Source organism: Pristiophorus japonicus, chromosome 6 (assembly GCF_044704955.1).
Source record: "Pristiophorus japonicus isolate sPriJap1 chromosome 6, sPriJap1.hap1, whole genome shotgun sequence".
NCBI classification, from domain to species: domain Eukaryota; kingdom Metazoa; phylum Chordata; class Chondrichthyes; family Pristiophoridae; genus Pristiophorus; species Pristiophorus japonicus.
Window position 1 is genome coordinate 175,131,486 of NC_091982.1, and position 22,628 is coordinate 175,154,113.

General features: G+C 42.8%; 1 protein-coding gene across 2 annotated transcripts in view; it reads right to left on the reverse strand.

Moving 5' to 3' along the window:
• The window catches only part of rnpepl1 (arginyl aminopeptidase like 1), a 72,429-nt gene that overhangs the window by 25,373 nt on the left and 24,428 nt on the right, over nucleotides 1-22,628 (reverse strand). Inside the window, exons 3-9 of one of the 2 annotated variants that reach the window (XM_070883403.1) lie at nucleotides 22,477-22,628; nucleotides 19,665-19,781; nucleotides 17,803-18,038; nucleotides 7,074-7,187; nucleotides 6,332-6,444; nucleotides 5,702-5,810; nucleotides 1,845-2,069 (exon numbers count right to left, since the gene is read on the reverse strand). In XM_070883403.1, coding sequence (XP_070739504.1) covers nucleotides 1,845-2,069; nucleotides 5,702-5,810; nucleotides 6,332-6,444; nucleotides 7,074-7,187; nucleotides 17,803-18,038; nucleotides 19,665-19,781; nucleotides 22,477-22,628 — 1,066 coding nt within the window. The remainder of the gene's footprint in view (nucleotides 1-1,844; nucleotides 2,070-5,701; nucleotides 5,811-6,331; nucleotides 6,445-7,073; nucleotides 7,188-17,802; nucleotides 18,039-19,664; nucleotides 19,782-22,476) is intronic. The other variant, XM_070883404.1, reaches the window with a different exon arrangement.

Here is a 22,628-nt window from a genome sequence, read left to right on the forward strand (position 1 = left end):
ATGTGCAAAGTTAAAGCACATGGGATTGGGGGTAGCGTGCTGACGTGGATTGAGAACTGGTTGGCAGACAGGAAGCAAAGAGTAGGAGTAAATGGGTACTTTTCAGAATAGCAGGCAGTGACTAGTGGGTTACCGCAAGGTTCTGTGGTGGGGCCCCAGCTGTTTACATTGTACATTAATGATTTAGACGAGGGGATTAAATGTAGTATCTCCAAATTTGCGGATGATACTAAGTTGGGTGGCAGTGTGAGCTGCGAGGAGGATGCTATGAGGGTGCAGAGTGACTTGGATAGGTTAGGTGAGTGGGCAAATGCATGGCAGATGAAGTATAATGTGGATAAATGTGAGGTTATCCACTTTGGTGGTAAAAACAGAGACAGACTATTATCTGAATGGTGACAGATTAGGAAAAGGGGAGGTGCAACGAGACCTGGGTGTCATGGTACATCAGTCATTGAAGGTTGGCATGCAGGTACAGCAGGCGGTTAAGAAAGCAAATGGCATGTTGGCCTTCATAGCGAGGGGATTTGAGTACAGGGGCAGGGAGGTGTTACTACAGTTGTACAGGGCCTTGGTGAGGCCACACCTGGAGTATTGTGTACAGTTTTGGTCTCCTAACTTGAGGAAGGACATTCTTGCTATTGAGCGAGTGCAGCAAAGGTTCACCAGACTGATTCCCGGGATGGCGGGACTGACCTATCAAGAAAGACTGGATCAACTGGGCTTGTATTCACTGAAGTTCAGAAGAATGAGAGGGGATCTCATAGAAACGTTTTAAATTCTGACGGGTTTAGACAGGTTAGATGCAGGAAGAATGTTCCCAATGTTGGGGGAAGTCCAGAACCAGGGGTCACAGTCTAAGGATAAGGGGTAAGCCATTTCGGACCGAGATGAGGAGAAACTTCTTCACCCAGAGAGTGGTGAACCTGTGGAATTCTCTACCACAGAATGTTGTTGAGGCCAATTCACTAAATATATTCAAAAAGGAGTTAGATGTAGTCCTTACTACTAGGGGGAATCAAGGAGTATGGCGAGAAAGCAGGAATGGGGTACTGAAGTTTCATGTTCAGCCATGAACTCATTGAATGGCGGTGCAGGCTCGAAGGGCCGAATGGCCTACTCCTGCACCTATTTTCTATGTTTCTATGAGGGGGTTGACTTATGAGGAAAGGTTGAGTAGGTTGGAACTCTACTCATTGGAATTCAGAAGAATGAGAGGTGATCTTATCAAAACGTATAAGATTATGAGGGGGCTTGACAAGGTGGATGCAGAGAGGATGTTTCCACTGATAGGGGAGACTAGAACTAGGGGACATAATCTTAGAATAAGGGGCCGCCCATTTAAAACTGAGATGAGGAGAAATTTCTTCTCAGAGAGTTGCAAATCTGTGGAATTCGCTGCCCTAGAGAGCTGTGGAAGCTAGGTCATTGAATAAATTTAAGACAGAGATAGACAGTTTCTTAACCAATAAGGGGTTATGGGGAGCGGGCAGGAAAGTGGACCTGTGTCCATGATCGGATCAGCCATGATCGTATTAAATGGCAGAGCAGGCTCATGGAGCCGTATGGCCTACTCCTATTTCTTATGTTCTCAATAACAATAAAGTACCATAAAGTTTTGAAGCATAAAATTATAAATAAGAAGATTTACATGATATACTTTGCAATTTTAGCATTTCTACACAGGAGTTATGATAACAAACGTATTTACACAAGCATGACCCTCTTTTAAAGCAAAATGAATACACTTCAAACAAAACATTTACTAAGATTTGTGGGCACAACTCAAATTATTTATAATGATGAGCTCTAATAAAACCAGATACACAAGCATGTTATCCTACCATGAGGCAGTGGAGATCTGTCCAGGAGTTTGTCCAACAGGTGAACTATTTGGAACGTTTTCCATTTGGAAATATCAATGTCTGTAATACGGTTTCCATTGAGAGTTTCTGAACTCCACAACTGGTACAGAGTTTCCACCGGTTTAATCAAACAAGATCCCTGAGACAAATCTGGCTCCAACAGCGGAGGTCCAGACGCATTCAGCCAGCGCTCAAACTCTAGCCCTAAAAGCAGAGAAAAAACTCTGGATGAAATTAGTATTTGATAAAGTAAATTATTTAAATTTCTTAGATGAAATATAGAAAATATTTTCTACTATGGTAAAGACAAAGGTTATAATGCAAGAAGTGATTCAATGTGAACTGTACAATTTATCTCAGGAACGTGTTATAGTTAATGAGTGTTTAATAAGGTGATACGAAATTGAGCATTTTTGACTTTATATCCACCGGCAGTTTTAAATACTCAAGTTAGAGAAAATAGGTTAGATGAAAAATATCCCTTCTTCTGCCTCAATGACATGCTCCAACCTAACTGCAATATGCTATCTCTTCTATACACTAGTCTCCTAGACTCTTAGAGATAGTTGAATTGTTGCCAATGAATGGCAAATTGGGATAGTCTTAATCTGGAGATCTACACCTACTAATACTGGATTGATCGTATTAATCTTTGATATTTTAGTATCATCTTTTGCATGGAACACCGATGCATAATTACAGAGAGTGGATTGCTTTTCTATTTTTGTTGGTAATTTTGTTTAGCAATGAAGCATGTAGAACCACACGGGTACAATCTATAATCTCCTTGACCTTTGGGAACTATTTTATGCTATAGAATTGCATAGCCCTTTCATGCTGCTGTTGGTTGTCCATGGAGTAGGGGATGAAATTGCTTGCTTCAGCAAACAATACATTGGTCACCTGTTTTACATAGCTATAGACAGCTGGTTGACTTCTGCTGCTGTTATCTCCAGTGGCAGCCTGAAACGATCCCAAAGCATAAAGAAATCAAGGTGATTATGACCTTGATAGCTACTGGCAGTACCATGCCTGTGAAACAGTCCAGGTTGGATCATGCGGTACGAGTCCATTGTGACATCCCTTGTAAATCACAGTATCTTCTGACAATGAAGACATTGCATCTCTGTCCGTAGGTTCTGTCATGTTGTGCTGGCAGGTGGGTACAGAACATCTCTGCAACCTGATTGGTCTGGAATGCCTCTGTTGGCCCTCCTCTTCTACTCCACACAGTACAGATCAAGAGAATTCCTATGGGAAAGCCTACTTCGATACTATTAGAAATGTTGATAAAGAATAACAGCAGCTCAATAATTTCCACAAAAGGTTCGTCAAAACCTAAGTTTTAACAGGAAAACAAAAGCAGAAAAATGGCCTGACAATTACTGGGCTCCTTAAACTCTACTTCTTTATACAACTCCATGCCTAGCCATGCTGGACGCTCAGCTGATATGGGTAAGTAAGGAAAACTGCATTTTGGCTTCACTTACATGCATATGACCACAAACGAATAAGGCTCCTTGAACTAATTACAGGTACAAGCTTCGAAATCCGGAAACCTCGGAATCGAGGCCATTCTGTTTTTTCCGGATTTCGGAACAGAAATCCGATGTCCCGAATCCGGAAATCCCTGGGTCGAGTTTTGGGTTTTTCCAGATTTCGAAGATGAAATCCGACATCCCGAATCCGGAAACCCTTGTTCCAGGTGCATGTGGTTCTCGGGAGGAAGAGCTAGGCAGGCTCTCATAATATTTTCAATGCGGTCCTTTGCCTGAAAAGTGAGTTAATGACAGGACTTCCATCTGACACCAACGAGGCCTTATAGAGGTAGCTGAGGACCAAGGGGACACTGTGGAATGTTTGGAATTTTGGATCCGATTCGGTTCAGAACATTATCTGTTGGCAGAGCTCAGTCAGGATCACTAGGTCCAGAATAAGAGAACTGGTCAGCAAGGAATCCTCACAGCTGTTATGGAGGACGATGGTGTTGGTGCCGACTTTCAATGAAAAAAAAAATCTAGTTGTTGAATTCCATCACTAAAGATGCGTGTGAAAGAGAGAGGTCCCATACAGCTAGCCCCATGAATACCCCCATCAACCCCTCCAACAAGCCTCTGCGTAGCCACAGCATGGACCGACGGAACTCAACGTCTGACGCCGCTGCCAGAAACACTACATTAGCAGAGACCACGCAGGTCAGTGTAGGAGGCGGATTTTACTGCACTCATTTGGAAATTATTTATTTAGTATCAGATCAGCCATGATCTTATTAAATGGTGGAGCAGGCTCGAGGGGCCAACTGGCCTACTCCTGCTCCTATTTCATTTTGTTCATACCCATGTGCATGCTGACATTTAAAGTGCCCATTGTAGTTCATTAACCCTTAAGAGTGCTGCGGCAAATGTGTTACTGTCCCATAAAACTGTAAATGATAATTGTAGATTATCATTTAGCTTGACTACACATTTCTTTTCAGGTTCTTTGATTGTTTTCTTGAGATTTTTCAAATGTTTCAATTAATAATTTTTTTTAATGAAATTAATTTTAGGGTCCAGTATTTTCCCCAATGATTTTCTCCCATTTTTACAGTAATTTGAGCATGAAGTCACATTAAAAAAGGTCCGGTTTTCAGAACATATTTCCGGATTTTGGACGACTCCTCCTCCGATCTGCGCGATGTCCAGTTTCCGGAACTCTGGATTTCGGAGGTTGTACCTGTACAATTACTCACAAAACTGAACGGAATTTAAAAAATGAGCAGAGATCCTGGATAATGAATCACCACCTCATTGCCAAATCAGTACCACCCCTCTTTATGCCCATGAATTTGATGTCACCAATCAGAAAATGGACACGACAGCCTTTAAGCAGAACTGCTAAGTCAGTAATATTATCACAAGTTGTCAAAGCAGTGATCAAAGCTCAGGCTAGGCACACTGGTTTGGGCATGCGCATAGGAGTTTCGTCAATCATGTGACCCAATAAACAGGGCATCCCACATAAGAAAGATGTGAAACAATATCCTTGGGAATAGTTTTTCCTCTAGAATGAGCAACAAAATAAAAGTTTGAGAGTGAATGCTTTTACTCTTCTCTTCAAGGACAAATAGTGTGCAGGAATCTGCAAGATGCAAACGTTTTAAGTTAAAGGAAACATGCTCAAAATAAAATCCACAGCTTGATTGTCTACCAACCAAGTGAAAGGAAGGTTGCATGGAGTAAACTACAGGCTGTTCATCTATCGTCTCAGCTGAAAGGGCAGATCTACAGCACAGACTGCAGCTAACTCATCTACGCATTTTTAAAGAAGATGCAAGAATGAGCGATATTATAGTGTTGTATTATTTATATTTAACCCAAAAGAGTTCTGAACTAACTATAAGCTAATGAGATGTGAGCTGCAGCTGTAAAGGTTACTAGAAAAAAAAAAAATACAGAAAAGCAAGATTTTGAGACAAGGCTGGGATTTTCTGCTCATGCGTCACCTGCTTGTAATTTTCCTGTCCAGGGGGGAGACAGAAATCACAGGGTGGGCAGCAAGGAAGAATCATAGGCTGACAAGCGAACAAGTGGAAAACCCCAGGCTACTGGTCTAGAGAATGCGCCAGTCTGAAGAAAACCGCAAGCACATTAATCCTTGTAACAAATGAATAATCCAGAGTGCACTTGTATTGGCAGGCAATCCAAAATCAGCACCAGAAATAAATTAGTAACAGGTTTAAACAAAACAAGGAGCAAAATGTGCTATACAGTAGGCTGTACTTATATAGCAGTCAGAAGTAGTGGGCAAAACCTCAAATGCTTCTTAGAAAGCTGCCGTTCAAACATCTCACCAACCTTCTTTGTTGTCCACACATTTCTCCCTGAGCTCAGGAAAAAAGCCCAGAAAAAACTCCAGTAGATCAGCTGCAACCACACTTGTGAACTTGAACTTTTCCACATAGGCCTAAGAAAAAAGTTATTAAGATTAGCAGCTTGAATCTTGCAGGTTAATCAGTTGTGCTTCATGTCATAATGGCAACTGAATCAGTAACAGTTCACTAATGGACTTATTATATATTAGCTGATTATGTCATTGTGATTGTGAACAGATTCTATTGCTGACAGTACTTGTACATAAAGATATTTTAACAGTGACAGCACTCCATTTATGGGAGGGATTGCACGTGACTGTATCTGCAACTCCACTTAATATATTTGAATGGTTCCATTTCTCAATAAGTCTATAGCACAAAGCTGTCCATGGAAAATGTCACCTGTGAAACAGGAAGTGTTTCTCAGAATCTGAGGTTAGGATATTCTGTTGGGCCATGTAGAGGACATTTTACTCTGTGATATTCCAGTGCTTGATATGAATGTTAGAAAGATGAGGTAATCACCAACAGGATTTTAGGTTTTCCTCAGCTATTTATAAAGTAAGTTTTAAAAATAAAATGTAAAATTAAACAAGCTGCTGAGTGAACTCACTCTCAGAAAGGAGTCGAAGCATTTTGTATCTCCACAGAGCTGTGACAGGTAGTACACGAAGCAGAATCCTTTCTCATAGGTGAAGAGATTCATCAGACTGCTGGGATTGACACCTGCACAGGGAATGTAGAATAAATATCACATACATTCCTTTATCATGCACACTAGCTACCCCTGATCACCAATCAAAAAGTTTAGTGATAAATGCTTATACAGAGCACCAATGGATTAATAATGTAAACCAGCCTTCACTGTAGAAGCAACAACAGCTACCTGCACTTTGTTAGATTACAGACCGATTTACAGTTCCTCCCTGGATTGGTTCAGATTACAAACTGGTTTATAGCAGCAGTACCCTGTAATACTAACCTTTGAAAACTGGATAACAAAAGAAAGAAAAAAGTAAATACAGGCATCACAATGGAAACATTCTATTGAATCACCTATTACAGCAACAACAGAGAACTGAGATCTACTGAAGACTCTATCCATCAACTATTGAAGTCTAAAAATATCTACTGAGTGAGTTTATCAATCATCATAGTTTAGATCTATAATAGTTCACAGGGCCTGGACTGAAAGTGCCACACCATATCATACAGAAACTGCCAAATACCAGTGTATTCTGGTAAAAAAAAAAGAGTTGTACTCTGAAATCAAAGAATTGGTTTAGTTTAGTTAGTCAGTGCTTTAATGGAGCAGCTGGTTTAATTTAAATTGCAAACAGAGGTAAAATGGAGACCTGGCTCAAACTTCACTTGTAGTCTGCTGACAGGACTCTCATCTCCGAGCAGTTTCAGCTGACGATGTAGTGCTTCCAGTCGGAAAGTGGTTTCAAGACAAGTAAAAGCAGCCCCTGAAAAAGAAGGGAAACCAGTATTTTTTTTCTCCCTTAAAAATATTTACTTTTTTCTGCCAGCCTTTGGATTCTTCTACATCTTGCATCATTCCTTGAACAGGACTGTAGCCAGTTCCCTGCATCCTGGAACTGACCACTTGGAGGCATACGAGAGTACCATAGGGTGACTCATCATTGAATTTTTCCTTCCATCCAGCAAGGAGCACCTGCCTTCATTTTGGCACATTTAATTCCATGGGCTAGTGTATGAATTCAGCTTGAGGGAACTGTAATAACTTGTACAAAGTGCAACATAGCACCCATATGATGTCCCAACATTGAGAATTATGATTAAAACAGATACAAGACTTTAAAATGCCGTATTTCAACCTTTCTCCCCTCAAAAAGAGTTAGATTGAATTATGTGTTGTGCAGGTGGTATTTAAATGGCTTTTTATTCATGTGCTATATCTAAGATCATGACATTTCAAATTGCATTTTAGGGAGATGCTACTATGATGCAAAATCTACTTAAATATGACATGAATCATATTTATCTCAGGAGCAAAATGTGTGGATATGTCAGCACCTTCAGCATGAGTTTAAAAACTTTCAAGGTGTCAGAAATGTGCTAGCCTGTTATAATGACGTCCAAATCCTGAAACAGTACAAATAATTATGTGATCCTTCACCATGAAAACTAGAAACCTTTTGAACTTTATTTAAAATAGCTTATATTTTTAATGTGATTTCGTCTACATTAAAGTGCATAATAAAGAAAGATAAATGATGCAACCTTGGGTGTAACAGTTAGCATTCACTGAGGTACCATAAATAGTTTTACCATAACAACCAGGGAAATAAACACCACAAGGACATCTGTCCATTTGAGCTTCGTGATAAAATCATAGCCTGGTTCTTCGGGCAGTATTCCAGTGCCCGCACAATTTTCTATCATCACGTCCAGCTGGCAGCAGAAACGCCTGTCCAGAAATGGACGGCATTTTTTAACAAGGCATTAATGACATGACAATGCCTTTCATATCATTTATTATTCATTTATGCCGAGTTGTCAATCATGCTGATATAAAATAGGTGTCCAGTTTTGCCAGATGCTTAGAAAAAAGGCTGTTGATTTAAAGGGATCAGTGGCTACTTCTAAATGATTTATAGAACGAGTATTTCTCAGCTGACGTGGATTTTTTTTTTGTTTTATCACTACTGACAGGCGATTTACCATCTAAATTTTGTGCCGTCTGTGGGGTTTCCTACAACCCTCCCCGGTACACATTTCAAAGAGGGCGGAATGGGCTTTCCAATGAGAATACCTCTGTATCTTTGTTTTTTGAAGAGGAGCAACGGAGGGAGGCCAGACTCATGGCACCACAGAAGGTGCTTGGCACTCAGCTGCCAGTAGCCCCACTACAAAAATATACAGAACCTTTTTGGCTCCAGTTGATCCAATAATAATACTGATGAAAGTTGAGTGTCAGAAAGGAAGTCATCAATTCTGGCAGAATAAGGCTACTCTCTATAGCCATGACTGATGATACCTGTACATGTGCCAGGACAGCAGTTGAGCACTGTTAACAAGGTCGATTCTTCCACCAGAATTTCATTTCCGTGCTCTATAATAACGGAAGGTGTTTCAGGTGCCTGGGTCCATTTGGCGTGGTCTGCAATGTAGTCTCCCAGATTCCCAAGGATTATCATAGAATCAATGGGTGCAAATTTGCCCAGGAGTTGCTCAGTTTTTTTTGGAGCAACTTGATTTTTCTGGAGTATCTTAAAAATCCCCATTTAATTTGCGCCAGTGTGTGAGTTAGTTCGGATTTTTTTTAAGTTTAGTTTTTTTTTCCCCAAAAGGAAGCGTTACCAGCCACCTACGCATGTTTTGGCCATTTAAAGCCAGTTTGGACAGCTAATAGTTGCTCCAAACTAACTTAGGCCAGCGCACGTGGCCACTTGTGGCTGCACAGAAAACCCTTGTGGAGAGTTAAGAAATCAGCGCAGGTAGCCAGAGATGGGGGGGGGGGCGGGGGGGGGAAGGGAAGCGGAGAGGACCTTGCAAAGCACTAAACACCTTCTCAACAAAATTCATGGAGCATAAAAAAACCATCAATAATAAATAAATAAATAAAATTGACATAGAAACATAGAAAATAGGTGCAGGAGTAGGCCATTCGAGCCTGCACCACCATTCAATATGATCAAACTTAAGTCCTACCTTCATACTCGGCCGGGGCAGTCAGCGGGCCGGGAGGCCACTCGGCCAGGGCTAGGGGCGGGAGAACTCACCAGCAGGAGAACGCACCGGCAAGCCCGTCGGCCGGGCTAGGGGCGGGAGAACGCACCGACTGCAGCCCACACCGGCAAGCCCTTCGGCCAGAGCTAGGGGCGGGAAAACACACCGACTCCAGCATGCACCGGCAAGTCCTTTGGCCAGGGTAAGGGGCAGGAGAACGCACCGACTCTCTCTCCAACTTCTCTCCGAGGACTGACCTCTCCGAGGGCTCTCCGGCTGGGGGCAGGAGCTACTGCGCATGCGCAAAACCTCCAGTGCACATGCGTTGAGCTGCCGGCACTGTTTTTCGCGCAGGGCCCTAGCTCCGCCCCCTAATGGACAGACCACTCTGCGCCAAGCCATGGGAGAGGCTACAAAGCAGGGAGAATACGGCGATATATTTTCAGCGCCGTTTTGAGAGCAGAAAGTCGGCGCACCTCAGGTAAGTGCGCCGAAAAAACCGTAGGGCCAAATTTGGGCCCATAGAATGGTTACAGCACAGAAGGAGGCCATTCGGCCCATTGAGCCTGTGCCGGCTCTCTGCAAGAGCACTTCAGCTAGTCCCACTCTCCTTTCCCCGCAGCCCTGCAAATTTTTTTCCTTATCCAATTCCCTTTTGAAAGCCACAATCAAATCGGCCTCCACCACCCTTTCAGGTAGTGAATTCCAGATCCTAACCACTCGCTGAGTAAAAAAGTTTTTCCTCATGTCGCCTTTGGTTCTTCTGCCAATCACCTTAAATCTGTGTTCTCTAGTTCTCGACCTTTTTGCCAATGGGAATAGTTTCTATCTACTCTGTCTGGACCCCTCATGATTTTGAACACCTCCATCAAATCTCCTCTCAATCTTCTCTGCTCTAAGGAGAACCACCTCAGGTTCTCTAGTCTATCAACGTAACTGAAGTCACTCAAGCCTGCAACCATTCTTGTAAATCTTTTCTGACCTCTCTCTAATACCTTCACATCTTTCCTAAAGTGCGGTGCCCAGAATTGGACACTACTCCATTTTGAGGCCGAACCAGTGTTTCATAAAGGTTCATCATAACTTCCTTCCTTTTTTACTCTATGCCTCTATTTATGAAGCCCAGTATGCTGTATGCTTTTTTAACCGCTTTCTCAACCTGCCCTGCCTCCTTCAATGATTTGTGCACAGAAACCCCCAGGTCTCTCTGTTCCTGTACGCCCTTTAAAATTGTACCCTTTAGCTTATATTGGCTCTCCTCGTTTTTCCTACCAAAATGTATCATTTCGCACTTTTCTGCGTTAAATTTCATCTGCCACGTGTCTGTCCATTCCACCAGCCTATCTATGTCTTCTTGAAGTCTATCACTATCCTCCTCACAGTTCACTATACACATTTTGTGTCATCTGCAAATTTTGAAATTGTGCCCTGTACACCCAAGTCTAAGTCATTAATACACATCAAGAAAAGCAGTGGTCCCAGTACCGACTCCTGTACACCTTCCTCCAGTCTGAAAAACAACCATTCACCACTACTCTCGGTTTCCTGTCACTTAGCCAAGTTCATAGCCATGCTGCCACTGTCTCTTTTATTCCATAGGTTTAACTTTGCTGGCAAGCCTATTATGTGGCCTTTCAAATGCCTTTTGGAAGTCCATGTACACCACATCAACCACATTGCCCTCATCTATCATCTCTGTTACCTCATCAAATAACTCAATCAAGTTAGTTAAACACAATTTGCCTTTAACAAATCCAAATTGGCTTTCCTTAATTAATTCACACTTGTCCAAGTGACTGTTAATTTTACATAAGAACATAAGAAATAGGAGCAGGAGTAGGCCATTCAGCCCCTCGAGCCTACTTCACTATTCAATGAGATCATGGCTGATCTTCTACCTCAGCTCACTTTCCTGCACTATTCTCATATCCCTGATTCCCTTAATATCCAAAAATCTATCCATTTCTGTCTTGCATATACTCAACGACTGAGCCTCCACAGCCAAAATTCCAAAGTTTCGCCACCCTCTGAGTGAAGACATTTCTCCTCATCTAAGTCCTAAATGGCCGACCCCTTATTCTGAGATTATGACCCCTGGTTCTAGACTCCCCAGCCAGAGGAAACATCCTCCCTGCATCTACCCTGCCAAGCCCTGTAAGAATTTTGTATGTTTAAATGAGATCATCTCATTCTTCTAAACTCGAGAGAATATAGGTCTAACCCAGTCAATCTCTCCTCATAGGACAATCCCCCCATCCCAGGAATCAGTTTGGTGAACCTTCGTTGCACTCCCTCTCTGGCAAGTATATCCTTCCTTAGGTAAGGAGACCAAAACTGTACACAATACTCCAGGTGCGATCTCACCAGGGCCCTATATAATTGCAGTAAGACGTCTTTACTTTTATACTCAAATCCTCTTGTAATAAAGGCCAACATATCATTTGCTTTATTAATTGCTTGCTGTACCTGCAGGTTAACTTTCAGTGATTTGTGTGCAAGGACACCCAGATCCCTCTGAACACCAACATTTCCCAATCTCTCATCATTTAAAAATTACTCTGCTTTTCTATTTTTCCTACCAAAGTGGATAACTTCACATTTCTCCACATTATATTCCATTTGCCATGTTCTTGCCCACTCACTTAGCCTGTCTATATCCCCTTCAAGCCTCTTTGCATCCCCCTCACAACTTACATTCCCACCTAACTTTGTATCATCAGCAAACTTGGATATATTACATTTGGTCCCCTCATCCAAATCATTGATTATAGATTGTGAATAGCTGAGGCCCAAGCACAGATTCTTGCGGCACCCCACTAGTTACAGCCTGCCAACCCGAAAATGCTCCATTTATTCCTACTCTTTGTTTTCTGTCCGTTAACCAATCCTCAATCCATGCTAGTATATTACCCTCAATTCCATGAGCCCTAATTTTGTTTAATAACCTCTGGTGTGGCACCTTATCAAATGCCTTCTGAAAATCCAAATACACCACACCCACTGGTCCCTCCCTTATCTATTCTGCTAGTTACAACCTCAAAAAACTATAACAGATTTATCTAAGTGCCCTGTTACCACATCCTTACAAATAGATTCTTGCATTTTCCCTACTACTGATGTCAGGCTAACTGGTCTGTAGTTCCTCATTTTCTCTCTCCCTCCTTTCTTAAGTAGCAGGGTTACATTTGCTACCTTTCAATGTGACAACCGTTCTAGAATCTATGGAACTTTGGAAGATGACAATGCATCCACTATCTCTATAGCCACCTCTTTCAAAACCCTCAGGTCATGGGGATTTATCGGCTTTCAGTCCCATTAATTTTTCCAGTACTATTTTTTTACTAATACTAATTTCTTTCAGTTCCTCATTCTCAATAGACCTTTGGTTCTCCACTATTTCCAGGAGGATTATTGCATCTTCTTCCAAGAAGACAGACAAAAGTAGTTGTTTAATTTCTCAGCCATTTCCTTATTCCTCATTATAATTTCTTCTGTCTCAGCCTGTAAGGGACCCACATTTACTTTCACTAATCTTTTCCTTTTTACATACCTGTAGAAGTTTTTTCAGTCTCTTTTTATGTCTCTCGCTGGTGTACTCTCATGTTCTATTTTCCCTTTATATATCAATTTCTTGGTCCTCCTTTGCTGAATTCTAAAATCCTCCCAATCCTCAGGCTCACTGCTCTTTTTGGCAACATTATGCTTCTTCCTTTGATCTAATATTATCTTTAATTTCTCTCGTTAGCCATGGTTGGACCACTTTTCCTGTGGGTTTTTTGTGTCTTAAAGGAATGTATGTTTTTTTGTAAATTATGTATTAATTCTTTAAATGCTAGCCATTGCTTGTCTACCATCATGCCTTTTAATGTAGTTTCTCAATCTACATTAGCCAACTCGCCCCTCATACCTACCTAGTTTGCTTGGTTTTGATTTAATATCCTAGTTTTAGATTAAACTAAATCAACTTTCAAACTTAATATAAAATTCTAATATTATGGTCACTCTTTCCTAAAGGCCCCTTTACTACAAGGTTATTAATTAACCCATTCTCACTGCACAAGACTAGACCTAAAATAGCCTGTTCCCTAGTTGGTTCCTCAACATATTGATCTAGAAAACCATCTTGTATACATTCCATGAATTTTTCCTCCACACTATTACTGCAAATTTGGTTTGTCCAGTCTATATGTAAATTAAAGTCTCCCACGATTACTGTATTACCCTTGTTACATGCGCCTCTAACTTTCTGATTTATACTGTGTCCTACATAACCACTACTGTTTGGGGGCCTATAAACAACTCCTACCAATGTTTTCTGCCACTTGCTGTTTCTTAGCTCCAGCCAAACTGAATCTACTTCTTGATTTTCAGAGTCAAGATCCTTTCTCGCTACTGTCTTTATTATCAGGGTTACTTCTCCTACTTTTTCATTTTGCCTAAATCTTCCAAAAGTTAAATATCCTGGAATATTTAGTTCCCAACCTTGGTGACTTTGCAACCACGTCTCCGCAATGGCTATTAGATGAAACCTATTAATTCATATCTGCACTATTCATCTATTTTGTTGCGAATGCTTAGCGCATTCATAATCGTGCCTTTAGCTTTGACCATTTTCTATTTTTCCTGATGTCACCTCAGTCACTGATGCCCTATTACCTTTGTTACTCTCTTTGTCCCTTTCTGACCCACTCTGCTTATTTTTACCCAAAACTCTGCTCTGGAGTCTTGACATTTCTCTTGCTGCTTTTAAATGTACTCTTTCCTGAATCCTCCCACCCACCCCTTCATTAGTTTAAAAGCCCTGTCTACTGCCCTAGTTATTTGATTTGCCAGGTCACTGGTTCCAGCCCGTTTCAAGTGGAGCCTGTCCCAACGGAACAGCTCCCCTCTTTCCCCAGTACTGGTGCCAGTGTCACACAAAGCAAAACCCCTGCCTCCCACACCACTCTTTGCGCCACGCATTTAACCCTCTAATCTGCTTATCTCTATGCCAATTGGCACATGGCTCAGGTAACAATCCAGAGATTATTACCTTTGAGGTTTTGCATTTTAATTTGGACCCCAACTCCTTAAACTCTCTCAGCAGAACCTCATTTCTAGTTCTACCTATGTCGTTGGTTCCTACGTGGACCACGATAACTGGATCCTCCCTCTCCCATTCCAAGTTGTTCTCCAGCTGTGAGGAGATGTCTTTAACCCTGCCACCGGGCAGGCAACACAACGTTCGTAACTCCCGGCCGCAGCTGCTGAGAACAGTATCTATCCCTCTGACTATACTGTCCCCCACCACAACGACATTACCTTTCACTCACCTGTAATGTATTTGCTTCGTAGGTTCTTTGCTTAAGAATTAATCGCAACATATTGCTATTAAGAACCAGCTGGTTTAATAACAAAGGTTTAACAATCACACTACAAATTACCAGTTCATCCACTAAGCTCACAACTGCATGCCTCATCGTGAATGACCTAGACCCAACTGACTGAGGTTTTATTGAGTCTTGTGAACATCACGTGACTGGCTAAGCCACTCACACTGCAAGAGCGCTACAAACCTGTGGGCACATTCCCAGGTGCATACATTACACCCCCCATTTGAATAGCCTTCTGCACCATGGTCAGCCTGCTCATCCATCCTGCAGGCTTTTCCCTCATCCAAACAGCAGCAAAAACCTCATACCTGTTGGATAAGGGCAAAGTCTGAGGCTCCTCCAACACTGCACCCTTATCTGCCCGAGTTGCAGTCACATCCTCCTGTCCCTGACCACAAACCAGACCTGTACCACTACCTAACCCAAGGGATGTAACTGCCTCCTAGATCAAAGTGTCAAGGTAACTCTTCCCCCTCCCTGATGCCCCGCAATGTCTGCATCTCAGACTCCAGCTCAACAACTCTGAGCTGAAGTTCCTCAAGATGCAGGCACTTACCACAAACGTGGTTGTCCTGGATCACAATGCTTTCCACAAACTCCCACATGCTGCAGTTGTGGGACACCACCTGCACTACCATCCCTATATGACCTTGTTCTATTTAATTAAATGTAATTACATTTATATTTAAGTAATTTAGTTTACAGTTTAGTTCCTTGACTAGTTAATTGATCTAGATTAAGTTATGGGTAATGAAATTAAATATCTACCTGTAACACAAAGCATTATTAGTGTAGGCAAAAAGCAGCAACTCCTTCCCTCTCCTCCAAATTCTCACTCTTTTCAAATTCCCAAATAAAACACTGTTTAAGTTACTCCGTTTAAGACTGCTCTGTGCAGACCACATTTAGTCCCCGATTATTGATTCTAAAGCTTCCCCACTACTGAGGTTACTGACTGGCCTGTAGTTGCTGGGTTTATTCTTACACCCTTTTTTGAACAAGGGTGTAACATTTGCAATTTTCCAGTCCTTTGGCACCAGCCCTGTATCGAAGGAGGATTGGAAGATTATGGCCAGTACCTCTGCAATTTCCACCTTTACTTCCCTCAACATCCTTGGATGCATCCCATGTGATGCATGCTAACAAGTTTTCCTTTAAAAACGGCCGCTTCATGAAGACCCTGGAGGAGGATGGCACCTAAGGGCAGCTGGACCATCAGCCAGAAGAGCACCAATTGATAGCTGCAAGAGGTATTCATACCAATCTGAGATAGTAGACCATCTTTTGACTACCACATCTGGCCAGTGCGTGAACAGTACTGTCTACCTTCCCCTTTCCCACCACAAATATGCTACAATAATTGTATTTACCAATCATACTGTGTTCATGTACCTACTTCTTACCAATGTGCTTCTTCTTGATGGCATTGTGTGATGTTTGATCTTGCGTTAACTGAATAGTGCATGAGGCGGCTGGCTGCTGTATCTCAAATGAAACTTCTTGGGATTGCAGCTGGGTGCATCTCATGAAAGTTAAGTCCCGAGATGGACCTGCTGCAGGCTGCATCTCTTGTACTGGTGGAAGGGCACAATTTCTGACACAGGTATAGGCATCTGAGGTAAAAGGCATGAGAGCACATATGTGCTGCCATCCTGAACAACTTCACAGTCGTCAAAGAGTACATTTCTGCCATGTCACTAGTACCAGACTCTGCATGACTATAATGTGTGGGAAAGCAAACCTAATGGTACCTATGACATCAGTGAAATGCTCAGAGGTGTCCCAGCACCAAATGATTGGGGGCCTGAAGAGACAGCCCTTTCCACTCTGGCTTTTATAGCAGCAGTTTGAGCATCTGTGGCAGGAGCACAGATTTCCGTCATGACTTCTGTTATGGGGGCCTCCACTGCAGATCAGCCTGTAGCTGCCATACACTCCAGGGCAGACCGTACTGCAGAGAAGCCATTCATTGGGATGTGCAGTTACAGCTAGTGGACTTCTCCATTTGACCTGCCATCTGCTGCATATTGCTGGAGAACATTGGTGTGTGCACATATGTTTTGTGCTCTGAAAGCATCCTTTTAAAAGCAGGACCCTTAAGTTCTGGACCTCGAGGGAAGTGAAGAGAGTGACGCATAAAGCACGTGGGCAAAAGAGCTGGTAGTGGATCATGAAGCGGAAGAGGCTGCTGACCGCAGCGTCAGGAATCATCACCCCTCGGCTGTAGAGCCAGTGATCAGCTCTCACAGCTCACTGTCGAATGTCACCTGGGTAGTTCTATCTGAGATAGTGCTTGGGAGGGAGGAAGTTATTGATGGAGTCTATGATAAACTGCTGGAACAGACTGAAGCAGAGGACTTGGTAGCTCCTCCATCTTTGTTATTCCTTGGTCTGGTATATGTGGAGAGAACAAGTAGAGAGGATGGAATGAATTCCTAAGGAGCAGAGTCTACATGTCACTTTCAGTAGGAATGGCATGAGAATTCATGATCAAGTTTGCTGACAGGACATGCTGGGTTCAAAAGGATGGCAAAGGAAAGAAGAATGTCATGACACATTTTCTGCATCCCAGGAGCTCCAAAGTGTCTTCCTTATATGGGATGAGACAGCAGAGGTTGGACAATCTCTCACTCTCTCTCGTATTATGGGTAGTCTTCTGCTTTAAAAATGTAAAAAGTTGGGAATTGTAGGTGCCGTGAGACACTCAAACCCAGGTGTCAACAGATAGACCACAATGGTGGTAACGACAGGTGCATGAACCAAGCAATTAATAGAGCAGATTCCAAATGGGAATGTTCTTGGCATGGAATGATGCTCCCAGGGAACGTTAGCCACAGTGCCCGATTTCCATCCATTTAAATTAATAGCAGGAAAATCATGCCCGATAAACCCATGATTTCCCGGTCAACATTCCCTGTGAGCATCATTCTGCACCGGGAATGCCTGAATGCAGAAACAGGCTTAATGTGTGTTTACTATTGGAAAAAGTGGAAGAGAATAAAAAATATGTACACACCGTAGGTTTCCGTGGTGATGCGACGTTGCGCATACGTTGCTAACCCCTCGCTCAGCCACATCTCTTCCCATGTGGCATTGGTAACTGCATTTCCAAACCAGCTGTGTGCAATTTCATGGATGACATCAATAATGAGAAACTCATCACTTTCCAAAATACAGGAAATAATGAAAGTCAAACAGGGGTTTTCCATTGCAACAATTGGAAAAGAGGGCGGAAGGAAAACGACATCATACCTGAAGAGAAAACAGAGTGGTTACATTCTACAAAATTTAATTTTCTTTCAAACATTCTAAGTGTTTTCATAGTCTTCCCCAATGGGTCTGTGAATAAAAAGGATCAGTGTGGTTCTGAGCCCACAAAGACCAGTAAGCTCCCAGGTTCTATCTATGGTCTGTGCGGACTTAATCAATCATAGCTGGCCGGTGTTAAATATGGTCCCTGCATCGCCATGCTAAATAGGGACAAAAAATACAACAGGGCTTTCTGCTCCTGATCAATATCCAGTGACTCCTGCTAGAAAAGTACACGTGTGGATGACGTAAGAATTGATCATGCTATCCTGTGATACTTCTACAGTTGAATATGCTGACAAAACTCACTGACTAGGCTCACAAGTGAAGCGTGATCACATAAATGTAGAACTGGAGCGTTTTCCAGTACCCTTAGAACTATGCCGCAGCTGAAATACTGGCTTCAGGAGAGGAGGGGGAGAAAACTGGGGGGAAAAAAACCTAACACTTAATGAAATTACTTCAACACATCAAAGCGCATTGATCCAGAGGTTTAAATCAGAGCTTCTCTTCAGTGTATTGAAACTCCAACAAATAGCACTAAATAACATAATCGAGCAGAACATGGAACAGCTTCCTGTAAAAAGGGAAGGGGGAAAACATTGGCGGTCTATGGGGAAAGAGCAAGGGAGTGGGACTAATTGTAGCTCTGTCAAAGAGCTGGTGCTGACATGATGGGCCAAATGACCTCCTTCTGTGCTGTATGATTCAATAAAAACCGGAAGTGATCCAGATGGTGTCAGCCTACATCAATGAAGGAATTCTTTTAAAATTGTGAAGCTGTTTTGTTGTTATATCTAACCTTTCACCTCACCTAATTTCCCACAACTAGGCTTCAAGTTAGCAGCAAACTGTGCATTTTCAACTAGTAGTCCAACTCCAGCCTCATAAGCATTTTAGAAAATATATTTTATGTTACTCTTTTGTTGCCTTGCAAATCACTTCTCGTTGCATAACCTGCTAGGTTCAGGAAATAGGCTGATTTAGCATATGGACATTTCCCCTGTGGTCAGTCAGCGGGGAAGTGTCCTGCTGCACCTAATCATCCAGCCAAGAATTTCATTCAACTAAAGCATGCAAGTTCAAGTGGCAAGCAGCTTTGGGACTCAAACCGATGGCCATTTGGTCAGGAAGCCCTTAAGCTTCAGTAAAACCTAGTGAACTCAAACATTGTTCCTATGCAAGTTCTTTTTTTTTACTTTTAAAGGTGCAATGCATCAATTATCTGCAAGACAGAAATGAGATGACTTGCTTCCAGGAACTCCTAGTGCTGCTATGTAACCACCTGTCCGGAAGTGCAGGACAACGGTCCAGGATGATTCATTCATTCATTCATTCTTCCTCTTTGTGAGGAAGTGCCACATCGGCTTTCAAAACCTCCAATGTATCCCACGAAACGGCTCAAAGTACTGACTAAGCCATGATCAGTAACTTGATATTTGGGAAAGAAGGAACATGATCATTGCTTCCTGCACTTGACAGCACAGTGTACCAGTTTCCATCACACATCTGCTGTCCCCATGTCTAATGCTAAACCACATCCAAACTTTGATTAGTTTCCTTTATTACCTTTCCCACATATAAGGCCCAAAGAGATTCTCTGCAGCACTCAGCCACCGTTCCACTGTGCCATTCAGTTTTGCAGTTGCGATTTTTAACAAACAAGGTTCAGCCCAAACTCTACTTCTGTATAAAAGAAAAAAAAGAGAACGATCAGAAAAACTCAGATGCACATTTAATAAAGTAATATTCAAATATTAAATTTAAATCTTCAACTGCCAGCAGCTCTTACAAAATTCCAGGTTCCCCAAGCTGACAATTTTTTTTTAAAGAATTCTGCTTACGTAGAAACAAACATGAATACTACTCCTAAATAGCTTAATCATTACTGTATCATCAGCTTGGCTCAGTTGGGAATACTGCGCCTGCATTTGAACACACAATCTAGACTGACACTTAATTATAGCACTGAGGGAGTCACGAAAGGTCCATGTGCTATCAAGGCTTCTTCTAATGCCACTCAAAGGGCCCAAATTTGGCCAGTACAGATTTCTGGCGCACTCACCAGAGGTGCGCCGCTTTTATACACCGATTAGGGCGCCAAAAATCTTCAGGCCGAGTTTGGCTGCTCCTCAGCCTCTCCTCAATGGTGGCGCAGCATAGCCACTGGATTCGGGGGCGGAGCCAGGTCCCGGCGCTGAAAACAGTGCCGGGACCTCTGCACATGCACACTAGAGTGTGCGCGCATGTGCAGTAGCTCCTCGCCCCCAGAATCTCTGCGTGTGCTCTGCAGGCTGTGAGAGGGGCCCGAAGTGCGCCGCCCCTATCCCTGGCCGAATGGGCTCCCTCATCGGCGGCCCACTGAAGGTAGAACTTATATTTTTTATCTGTTTGTTTGTTTGTTTATTTATTTATTCATTTATTGATTGATTGATTATGTGATCCATTTTTCATTTTGCTTTCTGGGTTGCACGAGATCTCGAGACCCCAGTTTAAGTTCACTAAAGAGATTCTGAGCTTTCTCTGAGTTTCAAGTGCACATGCATGCAAGTTGAGTTGCAGTCAGTAGAAGGTTGAGGCTATATCACCGGGAGCAGATCTGCACATTGTAAAAGAACTGTTGACAGCTAAATCCACAAGGACTTCTTCAGGTGATTATTCCTCACCAATAATGCAGGGCTCGGAGTGTCGGCCAGCGGGGAGCGGAGCAGAGCGGAGCGGCATCCCCCGGGATTGAGGCTGTTCGGAGCCGGCGGAGCAGCAAGTGAAAGCTGCACACATGTAGCTCACTGACCTCAGGGTCCCGACTCGCCGACCTCGGAGCCTTACTGATTCACCGACCTTTTTATTTGTTATTTATTGATTGCTTATTACTTTGGTCTTGGTGCTTTAGGTGCAGGGTTCCTTCTATTTTTTATTTGTTATTGAATGCTTATTTTTGTGCTTAGTTTAGCGCTTGGTGCTTTAAATGTACTGCTTTGTTTAGTGCTTGGTGTTTTAAACGTATTTACCTGCGCTGATTTCTTAACTCTCCACAAGGCTTTTCTGTGCAGCCACAAGTGGCCACATACGCTGGCCTAAGTTCGTTTGGAGTAACTATTAGCTGTCCAAACTAGCTTAAATGGCCAAAACAGGCGTAGGTGGCTGGTAACGCCCCCTTTTGAAAAAAAAACTAAACTAAAAAGAATCTTAACTAACTCACTTACACTGACGCAAATTAAATGTGCAGAATTGCGATTTTTAAGATACTCCAAAAAAATCAAGTTGCTCCAAAAAAAAAAAGCAACTCCTGGCCAAATTTGGGCCCATAGAATGCGGAGTTAAACTCGGGAGCATGTGCTTGGGAACGCACCTCTGGTATCCCGCACATAAATGGTGACGTCCGAGGAGCCCCGGATATCAGGCATCATCATAATCAATAGGACGTTGTGGTAAGTGATCGAAGTGGGGGGGGGGGGGGGAGGAATCAGGTGGACCATGCATCTGCAATTGGGGGCGGGAGGGGCGGGGGGGGAGAGAGGGAGGGAGGGAGGAGAGATTGGCTGGGACATGGAGGCTGCAATCATTGGGGGGGGTGGTGCGCATGACACCAAGACCAGCCTTGGAGAAGACATCAGGGCCTCGGAGGACTGGGGGGTGGGACTGAAGGTCGGTAGCGTTGGAGAGAGTTTGGGGAATCGGGGCCAGGGCCTGGATGACGGTGATCTTGGGACCAGGAACACCGGTGATCGTGGTAAGTGCTTAACGTTTTTTTTTAAAAACATATGCAATGTTTAGGATTGCTTTTCACAGAGGCAGCCAGTGCCAGTTGCCTCAGAGCAAACCAATGTTGCAGCAGGGACCCTTCTCGCTTGTTGTTAGCCAATATGGCAGGTTGCGCACATCCGGTCAGAAGTTCATGCACGCTTCACGCCTAAAAAACGAGCACTATGCACCCCAATTTAACTCTGATTAACTGCCACAAGAGTGAAGCAGATTTTCCCATACCAAAACACATGCATCTATGGCAAAGCTCTTCTAAAAGAAACTGCACATTGCATCGTAGCAGCACTTTTATAACAGCCCTTTTCTCCTGTACCACTGGCTCAGGACCTAGAGTTTTGTTTAATTGCTTTAATGCAATTGGAATTTTTCTTTTTGGGAGATTTTATCTGTGCTTATTCATATCCCTCAGGAAATTAAATAAAATGAGAGAAACTGCTAGTTTAAAGCAGCACACAGTTATGGCTCAGTGTTGGCTCAATTAATCCTGCTGTTTCAGGCTTTGTATATTTCAATCAGGGGTAGATATGGGTAAAGAAATTAGATTTAGATTTATGGCTTAGTAATTAGGAATAGGGTATGAAAATCCAGCTTCAGTTTTAGTCACAAAAGTACTTACCGTGGGCCTATATCTGCAGAAATTAGATCCCCAGCTACCAAGGCTAACAGGTAAGCAGGAACCGGATACTCCATCTGGAATCGGTATATGTTCTCTTGTTGCTCAAATGTGCTCCGAGTTGCACTCATCAACACTTTAATACCAGGTGGGAC